The sequence below is a fragment of the Protopterus annectens genome, chromosome 6.part0 (genome assembly GCF_019279795.1).
Source record: "Protopterus annectens isolate FY-2018-M chromosome 6.part0, PAN1.0, whole genome shotgun sequence".
In the NCBI taxonomy this organism is placed as follows: Eukaryota; Metazoa; Chordata; order Ceratodontiformes; family Protopteridae; genus Protopterus; species Protopterus annectens.
In genome coordinates, this window is record NC_056737.1 from 526,480,586 (window position 1) to 526,505,665 (window position 25,080).

Consider the following 25,080-nt stretch of genomic DNA (forward strand, 5'->3'; position numbering starts at 1 on the left):
AGTTGTGTGCAAACATGGTCAGCCACAACCCCTTAGTTTTGACGTGAACTTCTGAAAAGTAGATACCAAACAGCACTGACCCCTGTGACACCCTGCTGGTAACAGGTCTACTGGTTGAGGTGGAGTCATCCACTTTGATAGTATGTGTCCGGTTTGTGAGTCAGTTAGCAACCCATCTTACAACAAAAGAGTTTACATTCAGTTTGCTAAGTTTGTCAGTAATGCCTGAGTGTGGGATTGTGTTGAAAGCCTTTGCAAAGTAGAGGCATGCTGTGTGCACAGATTTGCCACATCAATGACCCTGGTTACATTTTTGAAAAATTCCATACGATTTAGCAGGCAGGATCTGCCCTTTACGAAGCTGAATTGGGTAGGATCCAGGGTTTGAAGGTTGCTTATGTCTTTATTTATTAGGTCCACAATGGTAAATTCCATGGCCTTACAGATAAGGCTGGTTAGGCTTATGGGTCTATAATTCCCTGGGTCTGTTGCTAGGCCACCTTTGTACAGGGAAATAACTATTGCTGTTCTCCATTCCACAGGAACAAAACCTGTGGTTAGACTATAATTGAAAAAGATACTTAATGGTGATGCTAGTTTATGTTTAGCCTGTTTAGAAGACATCCTGGGATGCCGTCTGATCCCATAGAGGCTGTGTTTTTTGCCTTGGACAAGACTTTGATGACCTGTTCTTCAGATATGTATGGTGGGGGGTTGGGGTGAGGTTTGTGACAGATTTGGAGAGGATAGGGGGTGTGAAATATTCTCCAAACCTATCCACTAGCAAGTTTGCTATCTCTGTGGGGTCAGTGTGTGTGATACTGTTGGTCACTAGTGTCACTAGTTCTGCACATAGGTTCATAGGTTCATACTAGGCTATCTGCCCTGGGGCAATTATAAGCCTAGCCCGATTCTGTATGGCTTACGCCACCCCTTGATTTGAGTATACTGTGCCCTTTTTAAGGTTTAGTTTGCTGTGCCTCTGTCTAATAGTGGCACGGGAGTAATCCCTGGGACAAACCTACGATCCCCCATCCACTTATCGAGATTCTTCTTGAAGAGATTCAGTGAGGTGCTCTGCCTCACATGAACTGGAATTCTATTCCAGAGCGAAGGGAGCCTCTGGTTTATGAACCTGTCCCTCCAGCAAGTTCTATTTATTTCTGTGCTGAGGTTCAAGTCCCTCGAGCATGTGGCTCTAAGGGATTTAGATTTACTGAGGTGGAGCATGTCCATTAATTCTGGATTTGACATAGCTTTGTATGTCAGGCATAGATCGCCTTGAAGTAGGCGGTATGCAACTGAGTAGAGCTGGAGTTTTTTTAACCGAGCAGCATATGGCATCTGTTTGAGACCCTTGATCCTCTTGGTGAAATACTTTTGGGGTCTTTCTAATTGCTGCAGGTATCGGGTAAGGTACATCCCAAAAGGGGCATTGTATTCTATGATGGGCCTGATGAGGGATGAATAAAGGGGCACAATTACCTCTCTTGATCTAGATGTGAAACCCTTCATGATGAGGTGGGTTATGTAGAAGGTCTTTCTAACCATTTTGTCAATGTGGATTTCAAAGGAGAGATTGCTATCAACTTGGGTCCCCAGGTCCCTAATAACTTTCTCTGTACTTAATGGGTTTCTGCCTATGTGGTAATTTGTGGGCACATTGTTTTTGCCAAAGGGTATGACTATACATTTTTTGGCATTTAGCTTTAAACCATGGCGCTGGCACCAGTTATCTGTCTCTGTGAGACCTTTTTGAAGGATGTTTGTGTCAGCTGGAGAGTTGATTATGGTGCCCAGTTTGCAGTCGTCTGCGAACTTGGTGAGCCATAGTCCTCCCACGTTTGCCTGTACCTCAGAAAAGTATATACCGAACAAGAGTGGTCCCAGGACAGAACCCTGTGGGATGCCACTTGTAACCAGTTTCGAGTCTGACATGTCTCCAGCAACTCTCACTCTGTGGGTTCTGTCTTTGAGCCAGTTTGCGACCCATCTTGTGACATAGGGGGTTATATTTAAGCTGGATAGCTTATCTATGATGCCCGAGTGGGGTATTGTGTCAAATGCCTTTGCAAGGTCCAGATAGGCTGTGTGGACTACCTTCCCTTCATCTATGGCTTTGGTGACTGTTTCAAAAAAGTCAACCAGGTTCAAAAGGCAGGATCTGCACTTGACAAAGCCGAACTGGGTAGGATCTAGTGTCTGTAGGTCCCCAATGTCTTTGTTTATGAGCTCCATGATGATCCTCTCCATAGCCTTGCAGACTAAGCTAGTCAGGCTTATGGGGCGATAGTTTCCAGGGTCCGTAGAGGCTCCACCTTTGTGGAGTGGGACCACTGTTGCTGTACACCATTCTGTGGGCACATATCCTGTAGTGAGGCTGAGATTGTATAGCTGTTTTATTTGAGGGATTAGTTCCTCTTGTAGTTCATGTAGGACGCAACCTGGGACGCCATCTGGTCCCATGGAAGCAGTGTTTTTTGCTTTGGAGAGGGCAGCCTTCACCTGAGCATGTTAGATGTTTGGGAGGCAGCCCTCTGCCGGGATAGATACTTGCTCTTTTGGGGGGGGGGGGGTGGAGAAGTTTGCACTGAACCTGTCTGCCAGGATATTGGCGATGTCTGTGGGTTCAGTGTATTTTTGTCATTTAGAATCAACTCAGAACAAGTCTGGGAGTTGCATCCCAGGTTTCTAACATAACTGAAAAAAGTCTTATGATTGTCTTTGGTGTCCTGTGCAATTTTTCTCTCGAAGCTGGCCTTGGAGGATTTTATGAGGATCATAATTTTTGCTAGTACTGATCAGAAATGCCTTCCCTATTAGGGATTTTGCTCTATCATGTAGTAGCTTCCTCCTTCTGTTGTACAGTTTATTTATGGCAGGGGTCCACCAGACTGGATGCCTGCCTCTGGATGATTGGGTCTTGGTTTTGTTTGGGATAGCATGATCCATGCATTCCTGGAGATGTCCGTAGAATGCATTTATATAGGATTCTGCAGTTTGGGCTGTAGTTTCCACTGGCCCTGGGGCCTTGAAGGATTCCAGTTCAGTTTTGAGAAGTGAGAAGTTTGCTTTTGAGAAGTTTTTCACTGTGGTTTTCTGGGCTGGGGGTGGGGTCGGGATGTGGACATCCAGTGAAATTAATTTATGGTCTGATCTTACCAATGAGGGATATACTTCTGGTGTGGAGCATAGAGTCCCCATGTTGGTAATGATCAGGTCTAGTATGTTGTCCCCTCTTGTGGGAGTGGTGACTAGTTGTTCCATAGCATTTGAGTTTATAATTTCCAGGAATCTTTGGGCTAAGGTGCTGGGGCTTGAGTAGTGCTTCCAGTCAATGTTTGGGTAGTTGAAGTCGCCCAATATAATGGTGTTCGGAGAGATCTTCATGTTCTCCAATGTTTTCAGGAAAATGGGATTCCTGACTTTGAGAGGGTGGTCTGTAGGATACTATAAACTGAAAAGCAGTCTTGCCCACTGTTAGTTGCACATGGATCGTCTCCGATACTTCGTGCAATGCCACTAACCTGGAGGTGTGGATATCCTTGATAAATATGGAAACTCCCTCCTTTAGGTGGTTCGGTCTGGGTTTTGGGGCCGAAAAGTGTGATATGAGGCATAGCCTGGTAGTGCTGGGGTGCTTTCTGGAGCCTTGAACCAGGTTTCTGTCACTGCACAGATATCGATGTTCTCCATACTGAGGAGAGCTTCAAGTGCGTGCATCTTGAGGTTAAGACTTCTGGCTTTTAGCAGCATTACCCTTAGTTTCTTGTTCCTTGTGCTGTCTATGGGGTGGGTTTGACTTTTGAGCCTTGCCTAAAAAGGCACTATGGGGTGGCAAAAGCCTTTGCCAATATCCAAAAGCCCAGTGGTGACAGGTGCAAGCCGTCCCTATTGGCTTGTCGAGCATGTCATCCCAGGCTGACAGACACTGGATCCCCTTTGAATGACACCAAAATTTTAGCCAATTGTTAAAATCGATCATTTTGTCTTTGTACTGTGGCATCATTCTAGGTGAGGGTAAGATGCTGCTCAAGGTCAGGGTCATACCAGCCTGGGCTACATGATCAGAGAGCTCCTCTATGTCCCTTTCATGTAGTCCAGGGAGGTATGTCTCAGGTCATTCACACCAGCATGTACAATGACTGAGTCATATTTGTATTTGCTTTGGAGTGACCTGAGTGCTTGTGTTATGTGGGATCCTAGCACCCGACAGGCAGCTCACTGTGACCTTCTCTTTATTCAGCCTGGTGAGCGGGACGTCAGTGTGTCTGACAATAGAGTCACCTATAACAAGAGTATCAGGTGTGTTATTCAGCCTTAAGGGCTGTGGCTGCTTGGTACACTGACTTTGTGGGTTATGTGTTGTGTGTGTTTTGTTTTGAGGTAGCGTTTGCTTGGATGTCTGCTTTGGAGGTCTCTGTTGCTTAGGTAGATTTTTATTTAGAGCCTCCAAGTATGTTTTTGTGTATTTATGTGTTTGGTTCGCTGTTGTGGGACTATGTGATACTGGAATTGTGTTGTGTGAGGTTACCTTCTCCTCCTGACTGGTTACACCAGTTTTGAGATGAGAGAGCTCAGCCTCCAGTTTGGCTAAATAGTTGCATCTCTCACATATATTTGAACCCGTTTGGAGGAGGAGAGGGTTGTCCGTGTACATGAGACAGTTGTAACATTGCCTCAAAATTCCCAGATTCAACAGCTGGACTGGAGAGGAAACCATTGACTGACCTTTTGGCATGCTAGAGTAATAGGGAAATTGAATTTAAGATGGACCAGTAGAGGACAGGGTAATCGTAGAGAGTATAAGAGTAAGTAGTGCTTATGGTTTAATAGTGCTAACTTGTAGGATTACTTAATTGGACCAGTGAAGGGCCTTAGAATGAGAATATGGTGTTTAAATTGAGAGATAGAGCAGTTCAAAGGGAAAAAGTGAAGAGCAGACTTTGTGGAGCCAGGAATAGTTTAAACCCAATTAGGCAGCGCTGCCCGCTGTTGCGCTATGCTCAAAAACACACAGAACCGCGCAAAAGAGGGTTTTAAGAGAGGAAGATGAAGGAGTTTTGGAATTGACCCAGAATGGCCAATAAAACTACAGTTTCAAGTCAGTAACCACTCCCACAGGGGCAGGCAGGCTGTTCAATGTTTTTCACTGCCACTGATCAACAGAGAGACTTTCCTTTAGCCCAAGCAAAAAATGGCCTCACAGAAACTTACAAACATTTCAAGAACAGCAAGCCTGTAACTGAACTTTTTTAAATCTCAGAAAAGTGGGAAAAAAGCAAGATTTTTTTTGTTTTTTTGTTTTTTCAGAGATAGCAGAGGTTAACAAGTATCAGCAAGTTATAACAGTTCAGTAAATGACCCCACACAAGAGTGCTAGGCCAAAGACAGATAAAATGCAAGTTTTGAGAAAAAAACGATTTTAAAAATAAGTGCAAACAGGAAATTCAGTAAACAGCTCTAGGTTGTGCACTAAATACAGTTACTAATGCAGAAATTAAATTTAACAAGCCAGAAAATGCTCAAAATAGGCGGCTATGCAGAAAAACTTAGCAAATAAACAGAGGAAAAATACTTAGTCTCAAAAGTGGCTCCTTTCTTCTCTCAGCGTTTTCTCCTCTTGGTGGGTGCTTCACCAACAGCCAACAAGCCTGAAAAGACTCCAAAACCATGAGGCAACCAGGTTTTAAGAGAGGAAGATGAAGGAGTTTTCGAATTGACCCAGAATGGCCAATAAAACTACAGTTTCAAGTCAGTAACCACTCCCACAGGGGCAGGCAGGCTGCTCAATGTTTTTCACTGCCACTGATCAACAGAGAGACTTTCCTTTAGCCCAAGCAAAAAATGGCCTCACAGAAACTTACAAACAGTTCAAGAACAGCAAGCCTGTAACTGAACTTTTTTAAATCTCAGAAAAGTGGGAAAAAGCAAGATTTTTTTGTTTTGTTTTTCAGAGATAGCAGAGGTTAACAAGTATCAACAAGTTATAACAGTGCAGTAAATGACCCCACACAAGAGTGCTAGGCCAAAGACAGATAAAATGCAAGTTTTGAGAAAAACGATTTTAAAAATAAGTGCAAACAAGAAATTCAGCAAACAGCTCTAGGTTGTGCTCTAAATACAGTTACTAATGCAGAAATCAAATTTAACAAGCCAGAAAATGCTCAAAATAGGTGGCTATGCAGAAAAACTTAGCAAATAAACAGAGGAAAAATACTTAAAGTCTCAAAAGTGGCTCCTTTCTTCTCTCAGCATTTTTTCCTCTTGGTGGGTGCTTCACCAACAGCCAACAAGCCTGAAAAGACATGGTTGGGTCCTACCTTTTAGGCTATGTACATAGCTGTAAAAGGCCTTATGGTTATGCTTGGCTGTGCTAGCTAAGTTTTTTCAAAGAGGCCCTTAGAGGATTTGACAAGTTCTTATTTGCCTGAGGAGGGTGCTGTTCCATTGTTGAGGTCTTGCTTTTATTTTCATGGACAGCAACTTTTTGCATTTATTGTAAAGTTTGTTGATGTTGGATGTCCACCATGGTGGCTTGTTTTTATCTGGGGCTCTGCCTTTGATTCTTTCTGGTACAACCAAGTCTAATACACTTATGTAAGTGATTGTATATGGCTTTAGTGTAGGTTTTGGTGTAGTTACCACTTTCAGCTGGGGGTGGGGTTCAGAATGCATTTATACCTTCAGCTAGGTGGGTATAGTTTGCCTTGTTGAAGTTTTTTAATCTGATTTCACCCTTTGTGAGTTTTGGTGTTAGTGTCAGCTCAAAGGTGACTGATTTGTGGTCAGATTTAACTAATTAAGGTCTGACAGTTGCAGTAGTGCATCCATTTGACATGTTAATGAGGACCAGCTCTAGTATGTTTGTTCCTCTTGTTGGGGTATGAGCAATTTGTTCCAGGGCATTCGAGTTAACAAAATCAAGGAACTTTTGCACTACCAGATTCAGGCTAGAGTAGGCTTCCCAGTTGATGGTGGGATAATTTAAATCACCCATAACTAGAGTGTTTGATAATATTTGGATTGTCTCTGGTTTGGTCAAGTAGGTCTCATGCACGTCATGCCCCATGGAGGGGGATCTATAACTGGCTGTGACTTGAATGGGGTCTTACGCACCATAACCTGAACTCCATGGAGTTGTACAGTCTAACTAGATGGGATTTGAATTTATCTCTAATATAGGTAGAAACACCACCTCCTTTGGTTTAAGCCTTAAGGGCTGTGGCTGCTTGGTACACTGACTTTGTGGGTTATGTGTTGTGTGTGTTTTGTTTTGAGGTAGCGTTTGCTTGGATGTCTGCTTTAGAGGTCTCTGTTGCTTAGGTAGATTTTTATTTAGAGCCTCCAAGTATGTTTTTGTGTATTTATGTGTTTGGTTCGCTGATGTGGGACTATGTGATACTGGAATTGTGTTGTGTGAGGTTACCTTCTCCTCCTGACTGGTTACACCAGTTTTGAGATGAGAGAGCTCAGCCTCCAGTTTGGCTAAATAGTTGCATCTCTCACATATATTTGAACCCGTTTGGAGGAGGAGAGGGTTGTCCGTGTACATGAGACAGTTGTAACATTGCCTCAAAATTCCCAGATTCAACAGCTGGACTGGAGAGGAAACCATTGACTGACCTTTGGGCATGCTAGAGTAATAGGGAAACTGAATTTAAGATGGACCAGTAGAGGACAGGGTAATCGTAGAGAGTATAAGAGTAAGTAGTGCTTATGGTTTAATAGTGCTAACTTGTAGGATTACTTAATTGGACCAGTGAAGGGCCTTAGAATGAGAATATGGTGTTTAAATTGAGAGATAGAGCAGTTCAAAGGGAAAAAGTGAAGAGCAGACTTTGTGGAGCCAGGAATAGTTTAAACCCAATTAGGCTGTTGCGCTATGCTCAAAACACACAGAGCAAAAGAGGGTTTTAAGAGAGGAAGATGAAGGAGTTTTGGAATTGACCCAGAATGGCCAATAAAACTACAGTTTCAAGTCAGTAACCACTCCCACAGGGGCAGACAGGCTGTTCAATGTTTTTCACTGCCACTGATCAACAGAGAGACTTTCCTTTAGCCCAAGCAAAAAATGGCCTCACAGAAACTTACAAACATTTCAAGAACAGCAAGCCTGTAACTGAACTTTTAAATCTCAGAAAAGTGGGAAAAAGCAAGATTTTTTGTTTTTGTTTTTCAGAGATAGCAGAGGTTAACAAGTATCAGCAAGTTATAACAGTTCAGTAAATGACCCCACACAAGAGTGCTAGGCCAAAGACAGATAAAATGCAAGTTTTGAGAAAAAAAGATTTTAAAAATAAGTGCAAACAGGAAATTCAGTAAACAGCTCTAGGTTGTGCACTAAATACAGTTACTAATGCAGAAATTAAATTTAACAAGCCAGAAAATGCTCAAAATAGGGCTATGCAGAAAAACTTAGCAAATAAACAGAGGAAAAATACTTAGTCTCAAAAGTGGCTCCTTTCTTCTCTCAGCGTTTTCTCCTCTTGGTGGGTGCTTCACCAACAGCCAACAAGCCTGAAAAGACTCCAAAACCATGAGGCAACCAGGTTTTAAGAGAGGAAGATGAAGGAGTTTGAATTGACCCAAAATGGCCAATAAAACTACAGTTTCAAGTCAGTAACCACTCCCACAGGGGCAGGCAGGCTGCTCAATGTTTTTCACTGCCACTGATCAACAGAGAGACTTTTGTTTAGCCCAAGCAAAAAATGGCCTCACAGAAACTTACAAACAGTTCAAGAACAGCAAGCCTGTAACTGAACTTTTTTAAATCTCAGAAAAGTGGGAAAAAGCAAGATTTTTTGTTTTTTGTTTTTCAGAGATAGCAGAGGTTAACAAGTATCAACAAGTTATAACAGTGCAGTAAATGACCCCACACAAGAGTGCTAGGCCAAAGACAGATAAAATGCAAGTTTTGAGAAAAAAACGATTTTAAAAATAAGTGCAAACAGGAAATTCAGCAAACAGCTCTAGGTTGTGCTCTAAATACAGTTACTAATGCAGAAATCAAATTTAACAAGCCAGAAAATGCTCAAAATAGGCTATGCAGAAAAACTTAGCAAATAAACAGAGGAAAAATACTTAAAGTCTCAAAAGTGGCTCCTTTCTTCTCTCAGCATTTTCTCCTCTTGGTGGGTGCTTCACCAACAGCCAACAAGCCTGAAAAGACATGGTTGGGTCCTACCTTTTAGGCTATGTACATAGCTGTAAAAGGCCTTATGGTTATGCTTGGCTGTGCTAGCTAAGTTTTTTCAAAGAGGCCCTTAGAGGATTTGACAAGTTCTTATTTGCCTGAGGAGGGTGCTGTTCCATTGTTGAGGTCTCGCTTTTGTTTTCATGGACAGCAACTTTTTGCATTTATTGTAAAGTTTGTTGATGTTGGATGCCCACCATGGTGGCTTGTTTTTATCTGGGGCTCTGCCTTTGATTCTTTCTGGTACAACCAAGTCTAATACACTTATGTAAGTGATTGTATAGGGCTTTAGTGTAGGTTTTGGTGTAGTTACCACTTTCAGCTGGGGGTGGGGTTCAGAATGCATTTATACCTTCAGCTAAGTGGGTATAGTTTGCCTTGTTGAAGTTTTTTAATCTGATTTCACCCTTTGTGAGTTTTGGTGTTAGTGTCAGCTCAAAGGTGACTGATTTGTGGTCAGATTTAACTAATTAAGGTCTGACAGTTGCAGTAGTGCATTCATTTGACATGTTAATGAGGACCAGCTCTAGTATGTTTGTTCCTCTTGTTGGGGTATGAGCAATTTGTTCCAGGGCATTTGAGTTAACAAAATCAAGGAACTTTTGCACTACCAGGTTCAGGCTAGAGTAGGCTTCCCAGTTGATGGTGGGATAATTTAAATCACCCATAACTAGAGTGTTTGATAATATTTGGATTGTCTCTGGTTTGGTCAAGTAGGTCTCATGCACGTCATGCCCCATGGAGGGGGATCTATAACTGGCTGTGACTTGAATGGGGTCTTACGCACCATAACCTGAACTCCATGGAGTTGTCCAGTCTAACTAGATGGGAGCTGAATTTATCTCTAATATAGGTAGAAACACCACCTCCTTTGGTTCTCACATGTTCATTTTGCTGTTTAAAGGTGTGGTAGGCATTGTAGCCTTGCAAGGCCTGGGTACTCTCTCTTGAACCAGGTTTCTGTGACTGCGTAGATATATATAGCAGCATGACCTTTATTTTGTTATGACAAGCAAATTTCACATCAGTAAGTTTATTTTTGAGACTTGTCTAAAAGTTTTGGAATTGGAATCTTAAATATTCACATCTGCTTCTATTACTATAAAATGTGCTAATTTTTTTTTGTTGTTATTGATATTTTGTTTTCTGTTTTTGGAATGTTGAATATTGAAATCTGTTTTCAACTGACCCAGGCTAAGGCTGAAACAATTCTTCTCAGATTTGTGGTTTACTTCAGTCAAAAAAATTTATAGACAGAAATAAATAAATAAATGTAAATGTGAAGATACTTTTTACAATAAAATGAAAGAGAAATGCAATCAATATTTAAATGCAATCTGTGTATATATATGTGTACCTGAGGATTGTTTTAAGTGGGCTAGGATGTTTTGAGGAGAAATATCTCTACTTTGAGTGCAGAGTATGCAACTGATTTAACTACAGATGTACAGCACAGTCACACAAGTAGCACAAGACAAAATAAATGGACTCTGCCAACCTTCAGTCGGTATATCTTATAAAAAGTAGAAAGGAAATCTTACAGTATTCAAATGGCCATCTGTGTTTTAATGCATATAGAAATTATCTAATAATACTGATACTTAATCAGCGATGTAGTAAAATAATTTTCCTTCAGCTGCACAATGTCAATTTATTTAGGATTGTTTTTTGAGCATGGTCAGCCATGTTTCCTAGTTTTTATTTGTCCAGTATTTGTTGCAGTGATGCACTATTTTTTCTTGTAATGGTGTTCATTATTGTCACACTGAGGTTAAAAAGACTGAGAAAAAAAAAAGAGGGTTGGAGTCAATAAAGCCTACATGGTGCGATATAACATTGTACACATCATGGTGCATGGCAGCACACTGTTTTGTATTCAGTAAGCATCTTTAAATGCTGTGTAAAGCCTCACAAACACAGTAAACATTGTGGCATGCTAATTACAGAATAAGCAGCTGAAATGTATGCTAATCAACTAATTCAAGATGAAGGAGCTATTCAACAAGCTAGAAAACAAACAATAATGTAGACTCAGTGCAGGTTTTGCCTGCAAAATTCCAAAACCTGTTGAAATACAGCCAAGGGAAACTACTCTACACGGAAACAATGTTAGTGGCTGCTGTTGCTTTAATTCATGTGTATGTGCAGCTGGCCCAAGTATATGCTGCTGCTCCTGCTGCTAATAGATCATGGCCAAGAGGGAGAAGGGTGTTTAGACCCTGTTTAACTTTTCATGGTTTGCATGAGGTGCAAACTGTAGAGCACTACAGGGTGATAGAGACACACTACAGGAACTCTGCAACCTCTGTCGTTCTCAACTGAGAGTAAGGGCACACCAAGGGGAGCCAATACCTGTAGAGACTAAGGTATGTATAGCACATAGAATATTAGTTGCAGGAACCTTCCAGTGACCAACAGAAGATATGCTGGGGGTGTCACAGGCATCACCATCCAAGATCCTACATCAATTTCTGAACGGTATGCTACAACATGACAGTGACTGCATACATTTTGCCCTTACACCTGTGGACAGAGCTACAATTATGCATAATTTCTACCCCGTAGCACACTTCCCTGAAGTCTTGGGTGTCATAGACTGCATGCACATTGACATCAAAGCACCACAAGGGAAACAGGGAAGGATATACATAAATAGAAAGAGCTTCCACTTTATTAACTGCCAGGTCATGTGTAATGCTCAGGGAGTCATCCTGAATTTGTGTACTGGCAACCCAAGCAGTTACCACAACTCCCATATCTGGCACAACTCTCAACTGTATCAGAGGTTTTCTAGGGGGATATCCCACAAGGTAATTTACTATGGGATGCAGAATATGCACTCGAGCTGTGTCTTGATGATGTCCATCAGAAATGCACACACGTCTACTTAGGAATTCTATAATGAAGCACATGTTCAAACAAGAAATATAGTGTGTACATTTTGACTGCTGAAGTCATGGTTCTGGGGCCTAGATACATCAGGGGGAGTTCTGCAGTACAATCCCCCATACATTTGCTGAAGTTTTCACTGTCTATGCTATCCTTCATGGTATTATCCTGAGAAAACAGCTTCAGCGGGATCACCAAGGGGCAGGGGCACACATCCCACCACCACTGGCAAGGTCATCGCAGCCACACTTGGGTGAGGAATCAGAGGGGGAGCCACCAGCTGCTGTGAATGTAGGTGGGTGTAGGCATGCACAGTATGCCCTCACCCTGGCCAAGAGGCAATGAATAGCACACATGCTCATCACCTAAGTGGGTAAAACTGTCATCCTATGCACATACATATAGTTAACTGGATGCCAGGCAGCACTCACAGCCTTTACTTATGCATGTATTAGTTATGTACTGCTAGCATCACACAGAGTCAGCCTCAAATTAAAATGCTTGTAAATACTAGACTAGCAAGGTAAGTGTTAAACCTGGAATAGGAAAATAACTAATTATACAAATGAATGGCAGATACTTGCGTACTGTTACTTGATAATGTAACTAAGTAGACAGTGGGTGATTTTTACAGCACTGACATCAATATGTGACAGAAATAACTTATGTCAATAGATGTGTTCACAATCAACTAATAGCCCTCATGCATCAAAAATACACACATTACAAAAATGTGTAAGAAAGCAGTACAATTTTCAAAAGAGCATCACAAACACATATATAATAAGCAGTCACACAGCTTTGCACCATGAGCATCAGACAAAAGACTTGTGTATCCCTGAATCCAAAATGTACAAAATCAAGGGTATGGCACAATTATCATCATTTGCACAGGGTGTTGTTTGGGGGGAGGGGGCAGGAGGCCAAAGCTGACACAAAAGGTAGTCAGTGCATGTGAGTAAGACAGATAGGCAGACAGAAATTTGGATAAAGTATTAAATGACCACTGAGACAGAATGAGCTGTAAGTCTTACAAATGTCTCATGTAACTGTTAGATGTGTGTGTGTCTGTCTGGGCAGTCAAGTTGAAATGTGTGTATTAGTATCTGCAAGAACACTGTGCTAGCTCTACTTCTAGATATGTTGGACAGGTGTGAGCCATGCATGGTAGCAGTAACAGTTCATTGTTGTCATCCCTGACCATGAGAACTGACTCTGCCAGGAATTGCACTCACATGTACATGCCCATGGTCAGATGTGCTGTTGCTACATGAATATGACCGATGTCTGCTGGATGAGCTCACCTCATGAGTAAACCTGGGACATAACCCCATGACCTACCATGTCAAGGTATGGATACCTCAATCACTAACAGAGCAGTGGAAGTAGTGTCACTATGGGAGCATGATCGGGCATGGCCATGTTGGCTAACATCAGATGATGCTGACCTGTGCCCATGTGGATGCTGTCCCCCTCCCAGCAGACATTCAATCACAGACATTGCCCATTCCATCATGTCATTCATCCAATCCATTGAACTGGCCACACAGTGGAGGCAGTCACACATGTCAGCCTATGCCACATCTACAACCCTAAACACCTCCATGATGGCTCTAAACATATGTCAAGTGGCACATAAAGACACACCAGGATAAGGAGAAGGGTGGACATCAGACCTCCTCCAAGCACCCATAACAACCATCCTGTGTGGCACCGTGCCCACACTTTTGCTATGGCCAGAGTCAACTGGCAGTGAAGCTGCAGTAACCTCACTACCCTGATCAAGTGTGTCACCATCCACCTGTCCAATATCTGAGGGCTCAGTGAAATAGGTATGTGCAGGCCTACTGACTGTGTCTAAGGGAAGTACAGGGGATGGCTGAATGTCAACCTCAGTGTCAGATTAAACCTCTGTACCCCCTGACTGTGCCTCTGTTTGGCGACCATCATCATCAGAGTGCCTATACTCTGACATCAGGTGGTGAGGGTCCTACACTTCCACTGTCAAGATCACCTGTGATAATAAGCAACAAACATATGAAATAAATTAGTACATGCATTAAATATTTAAAACAATCTATATGATAACTAACAATGGTGACATTATTGCAGATATACAGCAATACACAAAACAGTCATTTAAAACCACCTCACACATACAGATAAATGCATATATCTGACAAATTTTCAATAATCAAAGAAAAATGTTTGCCTTACCATGTGCAGATGACTCCACACTTGGTAGGGAGGGTTGTCCTGGAAGAAATAAAGCAAGATAAGTATGCAGTCATCACAATTGCAATAACACAGGGGGACAGTAAATAAATAATGTTTGCCTATATGTCTGTTAATTTGGTATATACAATTGGGGTGTGAGGGCACAGCACCCAACAAGAGGAACTTTAGTACAACACCAGGCACTCATTATGTGTGGGTGTACTCCCCACACCACACCTATACTGGGGGCTATGCCCCCACATCCCGCTAATTATATATACCAACACCAAGGTCACACTGCAGTGGAGAAAGGGCAGGTTTCCTTTTAGCTATGTTGGCAAACTATCATCATTCAGTGATATGGCCATTCAATTAATAGAGCTTTCAACAGATAGTCCAACAGTTAGTATTCAGTGAACAGCCATTCGATGAATGTGCTGTTTTACAATTAACCATAGACTCAAATGTTTCTTATCATATTTATTTGGATGGAAGAATGTATAAAAATGCCAATCCATATGTGTACTGTTGACATAGTTCAATTGAATGGTGTTCATTTTTTATACAGTACTTCACTGTAGTCATTCCCTCTCACATTTGCAAAAATTATCACTTTAGTTATTTAATGCTATTCTGAATACTTATATAAAAAAATTGGATTGAGCTGGATTCAAACCCTGTGTCATTTGTACTCAAAAGAAGAACTTGCTGTTGTCATACCTGCTGCCACACAGATAGCTTGGCAGCAGGTATTTTTCCCACACTCAATATTGTCCAAAGGGCTGACTGCCATGTCTCTCTGCTTAACGTGTTTGCACAGAGAAAGGTGAACCAATAGAATGATTATTATTTTCTCGATGAAGCAGAGACCCACATTTGTCTGTCACTTAACTCCGTGCAAATGGAGAAAGCAGTACTAATAGTCCTTCATGTCATAAATGTTCTGACACAATTGCAATATAAACTACATTATGAACACCATAGTATCTCTCAGCTATTTCTACCATAGCCTATATATAAGTACTTCTGAAGTGAAAATAGTAGTCTTTAAGTATGACTCTCACATGTGCAAACACTTTACGATCGCTTGTGCAAACCAGCTGCTGCTCAGCAATGCGCTATGAAAATAGCTGATTGGCATGATTTAGTGTGTTTACCGCCCAGTTGTTCTTCATCCCATAATAATCCATGTAAAATCAAAACCAAAGGGAAGGCACTTGTTACTGACTGAACTCATATTTCCTCAGACTCATGTGTGACTTGCACCCATGCACTTGAAAATGGATATATCAGTACTGGTTCACAAATGTCAACTACACTACAAAAATAAATAGCACAACTGCATGGTAACATCATCTAAAGCTTTATACTGACAACAGACATTCAGATTATCTTATACATGTATTAATGTGGACATCAATTCATCATAAATGTGAACACACATGCATACACAGCTGCATGCATGCTGATTACAAATGCGGGTCTGTATGTGACAATAAGTGTGTAATATATACAACATATTGAGAAACAGCTGCATATGTCTGAGTTCTGCTACATGCATTCCTGACAGCTTTTTGCATCTAATTTGAGAAGCTGTCTTTTAAAGTATACCTGCATATTGGAAAGACAACAGAAAATGCAAAATCCACACTTTGCACACCATTCTCATAACAGGATATGTTACTCACATCAAATGATGATGATATTGTCTATAAAGACCAGTATGACAAGGCAAAGCATACTTCAGGGATGGAGCAATTATTAACTACTGTGTTCTGTGGATGGGAGCAAAATACTTACATGTAGGTTAAATTACCATAACAGCCACATTGTGCATACAATGATGTTATCATACTCCATATAGTGCAACATAACAGTGTTAAAGTCAGACATATGTGGTGGTGCTACTGTTACATTGTATGGAATTCAGCTGTACCTCACCACTCATCTTCCAGGGATGATTTATTAAAATGTATCATGTTTGTCATACTGTACTTCCATGCAGCTTTTTGTTCATACTTAAGTATTCTTTGTGATGCATAACCATTAGGTGTTGACAGTGCAGACTTCCCTTCAAGGTGTTGTGCAAGATACATGTGTGATACATCTTGCTATAATGCACCCAGTAAATACATAGCTCATTGACAACACTGATGGCATGGGTTACATTCATGTAAGTGTGGGTTGTGGCATAGATGTGTCATGCAAACCTCTCCACAAGCCAGGATTGCTTCTAATTGAAAACACAGGCATAACAGTGTCCCTCTTAAAACCTCCCAAAAGTTTGGAGGAAGGTATGCTTGATTTCCCTTGTAGATTATTGACAAATCATTGCAGTATTTCAAGGGTGTTCATACAGAACATGCTAATAACTCACAGTCACATATTCTATATTAATGACACAAATTAATGTTGGTATTTTCCTGATATTCTCTATGATTGTGCATGCTTCTGTCTACTGTTGTCCATGAGCCTTTTGCTATGTGTCCCAATTTGTTGAGACCTATGCTGACAGTACATTCATATTAAAGCAACTCTTTTGCCACATCTTTACAATATGCACATACCCCCATTGTATAAACCGTCCTTGTTAAATGTCGCCTCCAGTGATCATGTCAGGTTACTTATATCACAAACAATCATCTCCAGTGATATGTGACCTTGTCTGAGAGTCACGTAAAATACAATTAAATGTGTGATGATATGAATATAGCCACACAGGAGGTGTAAACAGCAGTATGTACCATATTATGTACATATGTGATTAATGCTCATGCTACAACTGTCTTGTCTTTGGGGTGCACATACATTGACATGTGCTTATATGGTGAACATTATCATGTTTCACTTGTCCTCTTACCCCGACTTCATTCTTACCATTCTTGTCTGTGACCCTTTTTAATACACATACTTCCCCATAATGCAGTCTATGTACCCTTGTTGGTCATCACCAAACCTTTATTTCAGTATGGCCAAAGCATGTTTGTACTGTACTTTGCACTGAGTACTCTTTCCTGTTATGTGTTAGCAATGCATTCATTGCCTTAAATTAAACCCTGGTAGTCATTGTGGCTGTCCATGCAATCCCACAGAACTGGTTTGCCCATAGGTAAACATGCCTTCATGTCTGTATGTCTGAAGGTGTTCACGCTGCTTTACACAGTTATCTGGCTGGCAACACTGTTGCTAGCCATGAAACCTCGCTTGTATCTGTGTAAGCAGGATGTGCAGCATGCATATGCAATTAGCGCTGCTGCTCATTGAGCAAATGCATACACTCTATGTAGACTTAATTCGCTGAATCCTTGGAAGAGTCTTTTTGTGTATTTGTATAGGCTTCCTAACTTTAGACCTAAGCACAGTATTTCGATCTGCTTGTTATTTATTTATTTTATTTATTTTACATTTGTTGACTGGGATAGTCCGACTGGATACATGTCCATTTTCAGCGGAGGCCCGGGGAGAAAAGCTCCAAGATAATAATACACATTGAACATTTAGTAAATGCTAGTTTCAAGCAGATTACAGTCATAAGCAATACCAGCATTTAGCACATATAGTACTTATTATGAAACACTTTACAAAACATAACATTATTTTCAAAGTTAAACATACATAACATTACATTCAGGTTTAAGACACACTGAGCAGCAGTTATACAATTGACCCTTCCTGAAATGGAGTGGTAGAAAAAAGTTAGAAGTAGTTGAAGGCACCTAAGAAATAGAGAGGTCACTAGTCGGGGTTAGTGCAAGGACATAACCAATGAGTTTTGAAATATTTCTTGAGTTTGTTTTTGAACTGAGTTAGTGAGGGTTCTAGGGTCAAGTCAGCTGGGAGTCTGTTCCATATTTTTCCAACAGAGTTGGCAAACAGAGTCCCCAGCTGAGTAGTTGGATTTGTATGTTTGAACTAGAAGTCTAGTGGATGATCACAGTGGCCGGGTGCTGGTGTAGGGGCTGATAATATTTTTTAGTGCAAGTGTATTTTCTGGTTGGTAAAGGACTTTATGTGCCACTATTAGCTGGCTGAACTGCAGTAGGCTTGGCAGTTCAAGCCATCCTAGGTGATTTAGGTTGTGACAGTGGTGTGTCTGGTAGGCTGTACCAGTAGCAAATCTGGCAATGTGGTTATAGCAGGATAATAGTTTATTAAGATCTCTTTTGTTTAAGTTGGAGAATAGAGGTGAGGCATAGAGAAGAGTTGATAGCAGATGGGAACAGGCAATTACAGTTCTAGCAAGTGGGGTAAGGAAAGGTTTGATTCTGTAAAGAGAGCCAAGTTTTTTATTAATGGTTTTGATAGTTTGATTGATATGCACATCAAACTTCAGGTTGTTATCAACTATGACACCCAGTAGTTTAGTTTGGGCTTCTGGGGAGATGATAGTGCCATTGTTAGCAGTTATGTTGAAGGCTGGCAGGGGGGTCCTGCATGTGGGGGAGAAGAGGAGCAACTTAGTTTTGTTGGGGTTTAGGATTAGATGTTGACTGGAGAGCCATTTATCCACTGTATTGAAGGTAATTTGGGTTAATGTGAATAAAGTAGCTGGTGAGGTGTCAGAACAAATCAAGGTGGAGTCATCTGCATACTGAATGCAGGTAGCATCTGGGATGACTTGAATGAAGGTCATTGAGAAAGATGGAGAAAAGAAGGGGTCCTAGTATCGAGCCCTGGGAGACGCCTAATGTGATGGGTAGGCAAGATGATAGTTTGTCCTGCCATAGGACTGCTTGTTGCCTGCCCTGCAGGTAGGATTGAAACCATTGGAGTGCATGGTTGTTTAAGGAGAAGGTATTCAAGGTATTTATAAGCATTTTGTGGTCAACTATGTCAAAAGCCTTGGATAGATCTAGAAAGAGTGATGAGGATAGTTTGTTATTATTGCAGTTGTGGTTAATGATGTTACAGAAAGAGAGGAGGGCAGAAGTAGTACTGTGGTGTGGCTTAAAGCCATGCTGAAAGCTGGACAACAGCTTGTTGTTTGTGAGGTAGTGCATGAGGTGTATGTGTACACACTTCTCCATAATTTTAGCTAGAGGTGACAGAATAGCTATGGGTCTAAAGTTTGACAGTTCACTGGAACTACCTCCTTTATGGAGAGGTATGACATGGGAGATTTTCCATATAGTGGGTACAGCAGCGTCAGATATAGCTCTGTTGATTAAGATAGAGATGGGGTAGGCTATGGTATCAGCAGCCTTTTGCAGATAGTCTGCTGGGAGGAAGTCGGCAGCCAGGGTGGTGGATCTTAGTTTCTTAAGTAGGGCATGAATACGTTGAGTAGGAAAAGGTTGGAAGGTAAAATATGTTTGGGTACTGAGTGTGGCTACATTAGAAGTAGAGCCACTGGGAGAGAGTTGACTGGCTAGAGACTGGATAGTCTCTGTGAAGAAGCTGTTGAAGTTATTAGCAATGTCTACTGGGGGGTTTTGTTGGGAAGCTGAGGGGGGTGGAGTGGAGGTTTGGCCTGAGCGGAGTAGTTTGTTTCTTCCTGCCCAGAACTTTTGAGGTTTGTTTTGGTGTTTTTGCAGTAGATGGTAGTAGTGGTTCTTTTTGTCTAAGGTTTTTTTGGTGTCATTCCTTAGCTGTCTGAATCTTAGTTGATCAAGTGGGGCTTTTGTTTTTCGGTAGGTGGCCCATGCTTTGTTTCTGAATGAAATTTTGTTTTTGGTATCTTTAGAAAGCCATAGTGCTTTGGTTCTAATAGAGTGGCTGGGAGCATGGGAGTTACGAATAGTAAGGAATTTGGTATTAAAGTATGCTATAGCTTCATCTAGGGGGAGACCTTTTAGTATTGACCAGTTGCATGCCTTAAGTTCATTTTGAAACTTGGTGAGAATAAAATTCTTGTTGTTTCTTAATGTTCTATAGGTGGGTTGGTAGGAGCAGTCTACTTTGAGCTTGATTACATAGGTGAGACAGTAGTCACTTAGGTCATCAGTCAAAGTGCCTGATTTATAAGATTGAAGATGGGTATTGACAAGTATCCAGTCTAGCGTACTTTCCTTGTTATTGGGTTTTCCTGTCCTGGTGGGGAAGGTTATGATTTGAGTAAATCCATATAGGTTTATGTGGGTTGTGGGGGTTTCACAAGAGCAAGTGTTCCAGTCAATGTTGAAATCCCCAAGAACAATTGTTTCTTGGGGGTGGTTATTGGATAACCAATATAAGAAGTCTTCTAAGGTTTCTGTGTTCCTCCCTGGGGAAAGTAGACACAGACAATGTTTACATTTTTGTTTTTGTTAATTTGTAGTTTTGAGATAAGAATTTCAGCATTATTGAACAGGGGTGGTTGTTGGGTGTCTGTGGTGACAGATAGGGTAGACTTGTAAAGTATGGCTACCCCACCACCCTTTCTGCTGGTACGGTCTAGTCAAAAAATACTATACCCTGGTGGCAGAATCTCATGGTCCTCTGGTGGCAGGCTTCAGCCACATTTCTGTTAGGCATAATATATCTGGGGAATGAACAGCTAAGAGGGCATGCAGGTGCTGAGTTTTGTTATTTATGCTCCTAATGTTTAGATGGCAGGCCGGCAGTGAGCTAGGAGGTCTATTTGTTGGAGCTATGGAAGTAGGGGATATAGTACGGGGATTAGGGCCAACAGGTGGGGATGGACCAGGGTTTGGGTGGATGTCGCCATCCTTTGTGAGGTTGTAGTGTATCCTGAGTATGAGTTTTAAGATTTTGAATAAAGTTTTGTAATAGTGTCTAGTTTTAGGACTAATGTAACTAGGTCTACTAAGATGGTAGTATTTAGGGGTTAAGGAGGTAAGCATGAGGGGAGTGAGTAAGGGTGCATTATTATCTGTTGAAGATGGGATGGATGTTTGGAATTTAGGGTAGTGGAAACCTGGGTGATGCTGATATTCGTAGGCTGTTAGGAGATATGGGATGAGTAAAAGGGGTAGAAGTAGAGTTAATAAGACTATTTTGGGTGATAGCATACCTACTGAATGGTGTTTGACACTTGGGCAAAAGGAATAGTAGAGTTGGAGGACTGGTGGTATCAGGTTGAGAGTGGTACTGTTGAGTGACAAGTTGTTACTGATTGGTTTAAAAAAGTGGGGTGTGGTCTAGTACAAATAAATGTAGCAGCACTAGGGGTGAGAGGGATTTGGTGGCAGGGAGCGGTGTGAAGCAAGCCAGAGCGAAGCTAGGGCAAGCGGAGCAGGGATGAACCAATGCCTGTACTACATTGTAGCAGTTTAACCTATATAGCACTGTAATGTTACTTGCACTCAGCACTTTAATTTTACTTATGTTTAGCAGGAAAGACAGACCAACAGTATACAATTCAGAGGATTATTACAAGGGTTACTTGTTCAAATGTCAGACAAGTAAGTAAAATTTTCAACAGGAATCTATGTCTTGAGTGATAGAAAGTCAGAAAGGTATAAATTATACCTATAAAAATGACAGTCAGAGAGACAAATGTAAGAGTCAGTGTACTTTAGTTACAGGGGAAGGAGGCAAACACTCAAGTAGAAAAGAGTCCTATGGCTGACCAAAATGGTGACTTGCTTAATTGCACAGCACTGTAAGAGAAAGCTTAACAAATGCTTTTGTGTGTGTGTAACCTACACTGATTAATTGCTGGGAGAATCAATTTTTGTTGTGTTTTCCAATTGCAATCCTGTAGACACCGTTATTCAGGAGCTGCAGTTTGTTAGTGTAGGTAAATGTGAAGTTCAATCTTATTAATTGCTGGGAGAAACAATTTTTGTTGTGTTTTCTAATTGCAATCCTGTAGACACCATTATTCAGGAGCTGCAGTTTGTTAGTGTAGGTAAATGTAAAGTTCAATCTGATTAATTGCTGGGAGAAACAATTTTTGTAGTGTTTTCCAATTGCAATCCTGTAGACACTGTTATTCAGGAGCTGCAGTTTGTTAGTGTAGGTAAATGTGAAGTTCAATCTGATTAATTGCTGGGAGAAACAATTTTTGTTTTGTCTTCCAATTGCAGTCCTGCAGACACTGTTATTCAGGAGCTGCAGTTTGTTAGTGTATGTAAATGTGAAGTTCAAACTGAGTCACACCAGGTCAGCCAAGGGGGGAAGAGTTATGATACAGAGAACATCAAACATCCATATTGGTAACTGTACAAAAGTGAAAAGCAGTAAATCGAGAAAACTCACATATATTATTTACTTGCTTGACTGGTTTTACATTGGGACCTTACTCTTGTCCTAATGTATACTAAATATTTATGTAAAGCAAAAAACACCTTGCCCTTCTGTGGTAATGTGTCCTAAATAAATAAGTATTAAAATACATACAGAAAGTAAATACATTCAATAAATAATAAAACCAATGTGTGACATAATATTGGAGAGGGATCCTACTTCAAGTAAAAATTGCTTGTATACATAGATTTGAACCTGTGACATCACTTGCCATAGTCATAGCTCAGAACCATTATTCCAACAACTTTTCAACAGAATTGGCCTGCAGTTTCATACTTCACACTTAATGCTACTTATGCTGCACTATGCAGCTTTATAGAGATAACATTGTTTTCTCAGTTTACTGCTTCTCTCTATTATACAGAGTCATTGATATGGACAGTCCGCATTCTGTGTACAATAACAAGCAGATTAAAAAACTGAAATACTATGCTTCAATCTAAAGTTAGGAAGCCATTTATATGTTGTATGCTCTTTGTCTGAGCTGAAGCTACCTTGGAATGACAAAACTGAAATAAGAGAGATGTAGTCAGTGAATGCCCCCACCCACATTGGGTGCAGGTAGGTACTTTTCTGTAAAAATGCATATTTTATTGTGAATGTTAAATTGATTAAGATGTTATTCCCTTCGGATAGTGGCAAGGCATTGTCTATTTTACTGAGGTGCAATGCAAGTAATGACAGAGGAAACAATTACAATATAATTTTATCTATTATTTAATAAATGAATATAGGGAGAGAATTTAAATATGGGATTGTTGATATTAAGCAAATTAAGGCAATGTAAGTGCACAAGTTCTCTTTCTTCACCTATACGCTTTCATTTTTTCCCTGCAGCAAAATGAAAGTGTCTGTCCATACATACAATGAAAGGAAGTTAATCAAGAATGTCATTGGATACATTCGTGGAGAGCATGAACCAGGTAGAGTTCACTTCTTTACTTAATTATATAGCATGTTTTGCACCTATAAAACTATTGGAATAGTGTTTGCTTCTATTAGGACTGAGAAGCACAAAATATCTAACCAGCCAACGAGAAATGCTAGACATTTTAGCTGTACTGGCTCTTACGTATGGCTTCAAATTGTGTCTGATGTGAAATGTTAAAATATGAATTACTGCGCACAAAACTTATGGCTTCAAATTGTGTCTGATGTGAAATGTTAAAATATGAATTACAGCACACAAAAGGTGTAATGTGTTGGTTTTACTAGACTAAGTAAAGATAGTTTTATTGTGCTTTAATAACAGAAATTTTGACTGTAATTTTTGTTAATTTTCTGAAAGTTTACATTTCCATCATGCTCCAAGCAAGTCAGTAAAGCCCAAATGTACTCACTAGCATAGCAGTCTTAATAAAGACACACATACACACACAAACTTACACTTGGAGACCCTTGCACTTTTTGTTCACAGTAGTTATTTATACAGTCAATTTTGCTTATTTTTTTTCTACAAAAAATCACATGACTGCTGGTTCCGTTGACCTTTTCGGCATGCCATCAGCTTTGTGTATTTTTCCTATGGAGTTTAATAGCTTTGTTAGGATGTAAGCTTCTCTGCCTCACCATGCCTCACCTAGTGTTTCAGAGAAGGTTGTTATTGCTGCCAGAATGGAGGAAACTGACAAGAAGATTGATCTCGGAGAAGGCAAAGTAATAAAAGTAGAAAAATTATGACATAACAAAGAGCGGAACTGGTTTGTTTTTCTAGAATGTTAAAGTATAACATATTAACTAATTCTTTGGATAAAGCATAATCATTGTTTATATTAGAGTCAAGATGGTTTCCTCCTATCAAAAGCCAACTAAAATAGAAGTTGAAATGAACATTTTGAAAAACAAAATAGACAAATGACTTCCCAATATTTAGGGAGACCTTGAACAGTGCTGTGCAGACAATAACCCTGAGTACTGTTTGTCTTGACTGAAAATGAAAAAAAAGAAAAACTATAACCATGATTCACTAGGATGTCTGGCTGAAATCCATCCAGGAAATGCCATTGTAGCCTATCATTATGCTGTCAATCCATTTAGAAATATATATATATATTGTTAATAATCTGGACGGCTAAGAAAATTAGGAAATACTTCCTGAGGTCTTTCTTAGTGATGTTTCAAAATTCTAAGCACCATACATCTGTAGATGGGTCAGGTCTATGTTATACAGTCGAACTTTCAAAATGTCGAATACCATATATTCGAGACCATATCTTTGATATTTGAAAGTTTGAATATATAATAAAAAAAGAAAAAAGAAAAATGTACCTTAACAGTGCGAGCAGGGGGGCAAACCACCCTGAACCCCAACCCCCCTACTTAAATATACCAACTCTGAGACCGCACTTCAGTGCAGACAATGGAAATTCTCCCATTCTGCACTATATGGGACTGTTAAAGTCAACCTTTGAACACTTGAAATGTCGATCATGTGGTCTCAACCGTATAACGATTGACATTTCAAGCATTCGTTTCCCGATGGGTCTACTTCAAAACATTGAAATCTCATGAAATTCAAAACACTGAGACCATAACATCAAAAACCCAAAACACTGAAAACCCAACACAACGAAAACTCAGACTACTGA

At 40.5% G+C, this 25,080-nt stretch overlaps 1 protein-coding gene across 1 annotated transcript in view; it reads left to right on the forward strand.

The window, feature by feature from the left end:
• LOC122804411 (putative N-acetylated-alpha-linked acidic dipeptidase) overlaps window positions 1-25,080 on the forward strand; it is a 2,922,358-nt gene that overhangs the window by 1,443,557 nt on the left and 1,453,721 nt on the right. The window contains exon 7 of the mRNA XM_044074242.1: window positions 23,330-23,415. Coding sequence (XP_043930177.1) covers window positions 23,330-23,415 — 86 coding nt within the window. The remainder of the gene's footprint in view (window positions 1-23,329; window positions 23,416-25,080) is intronic.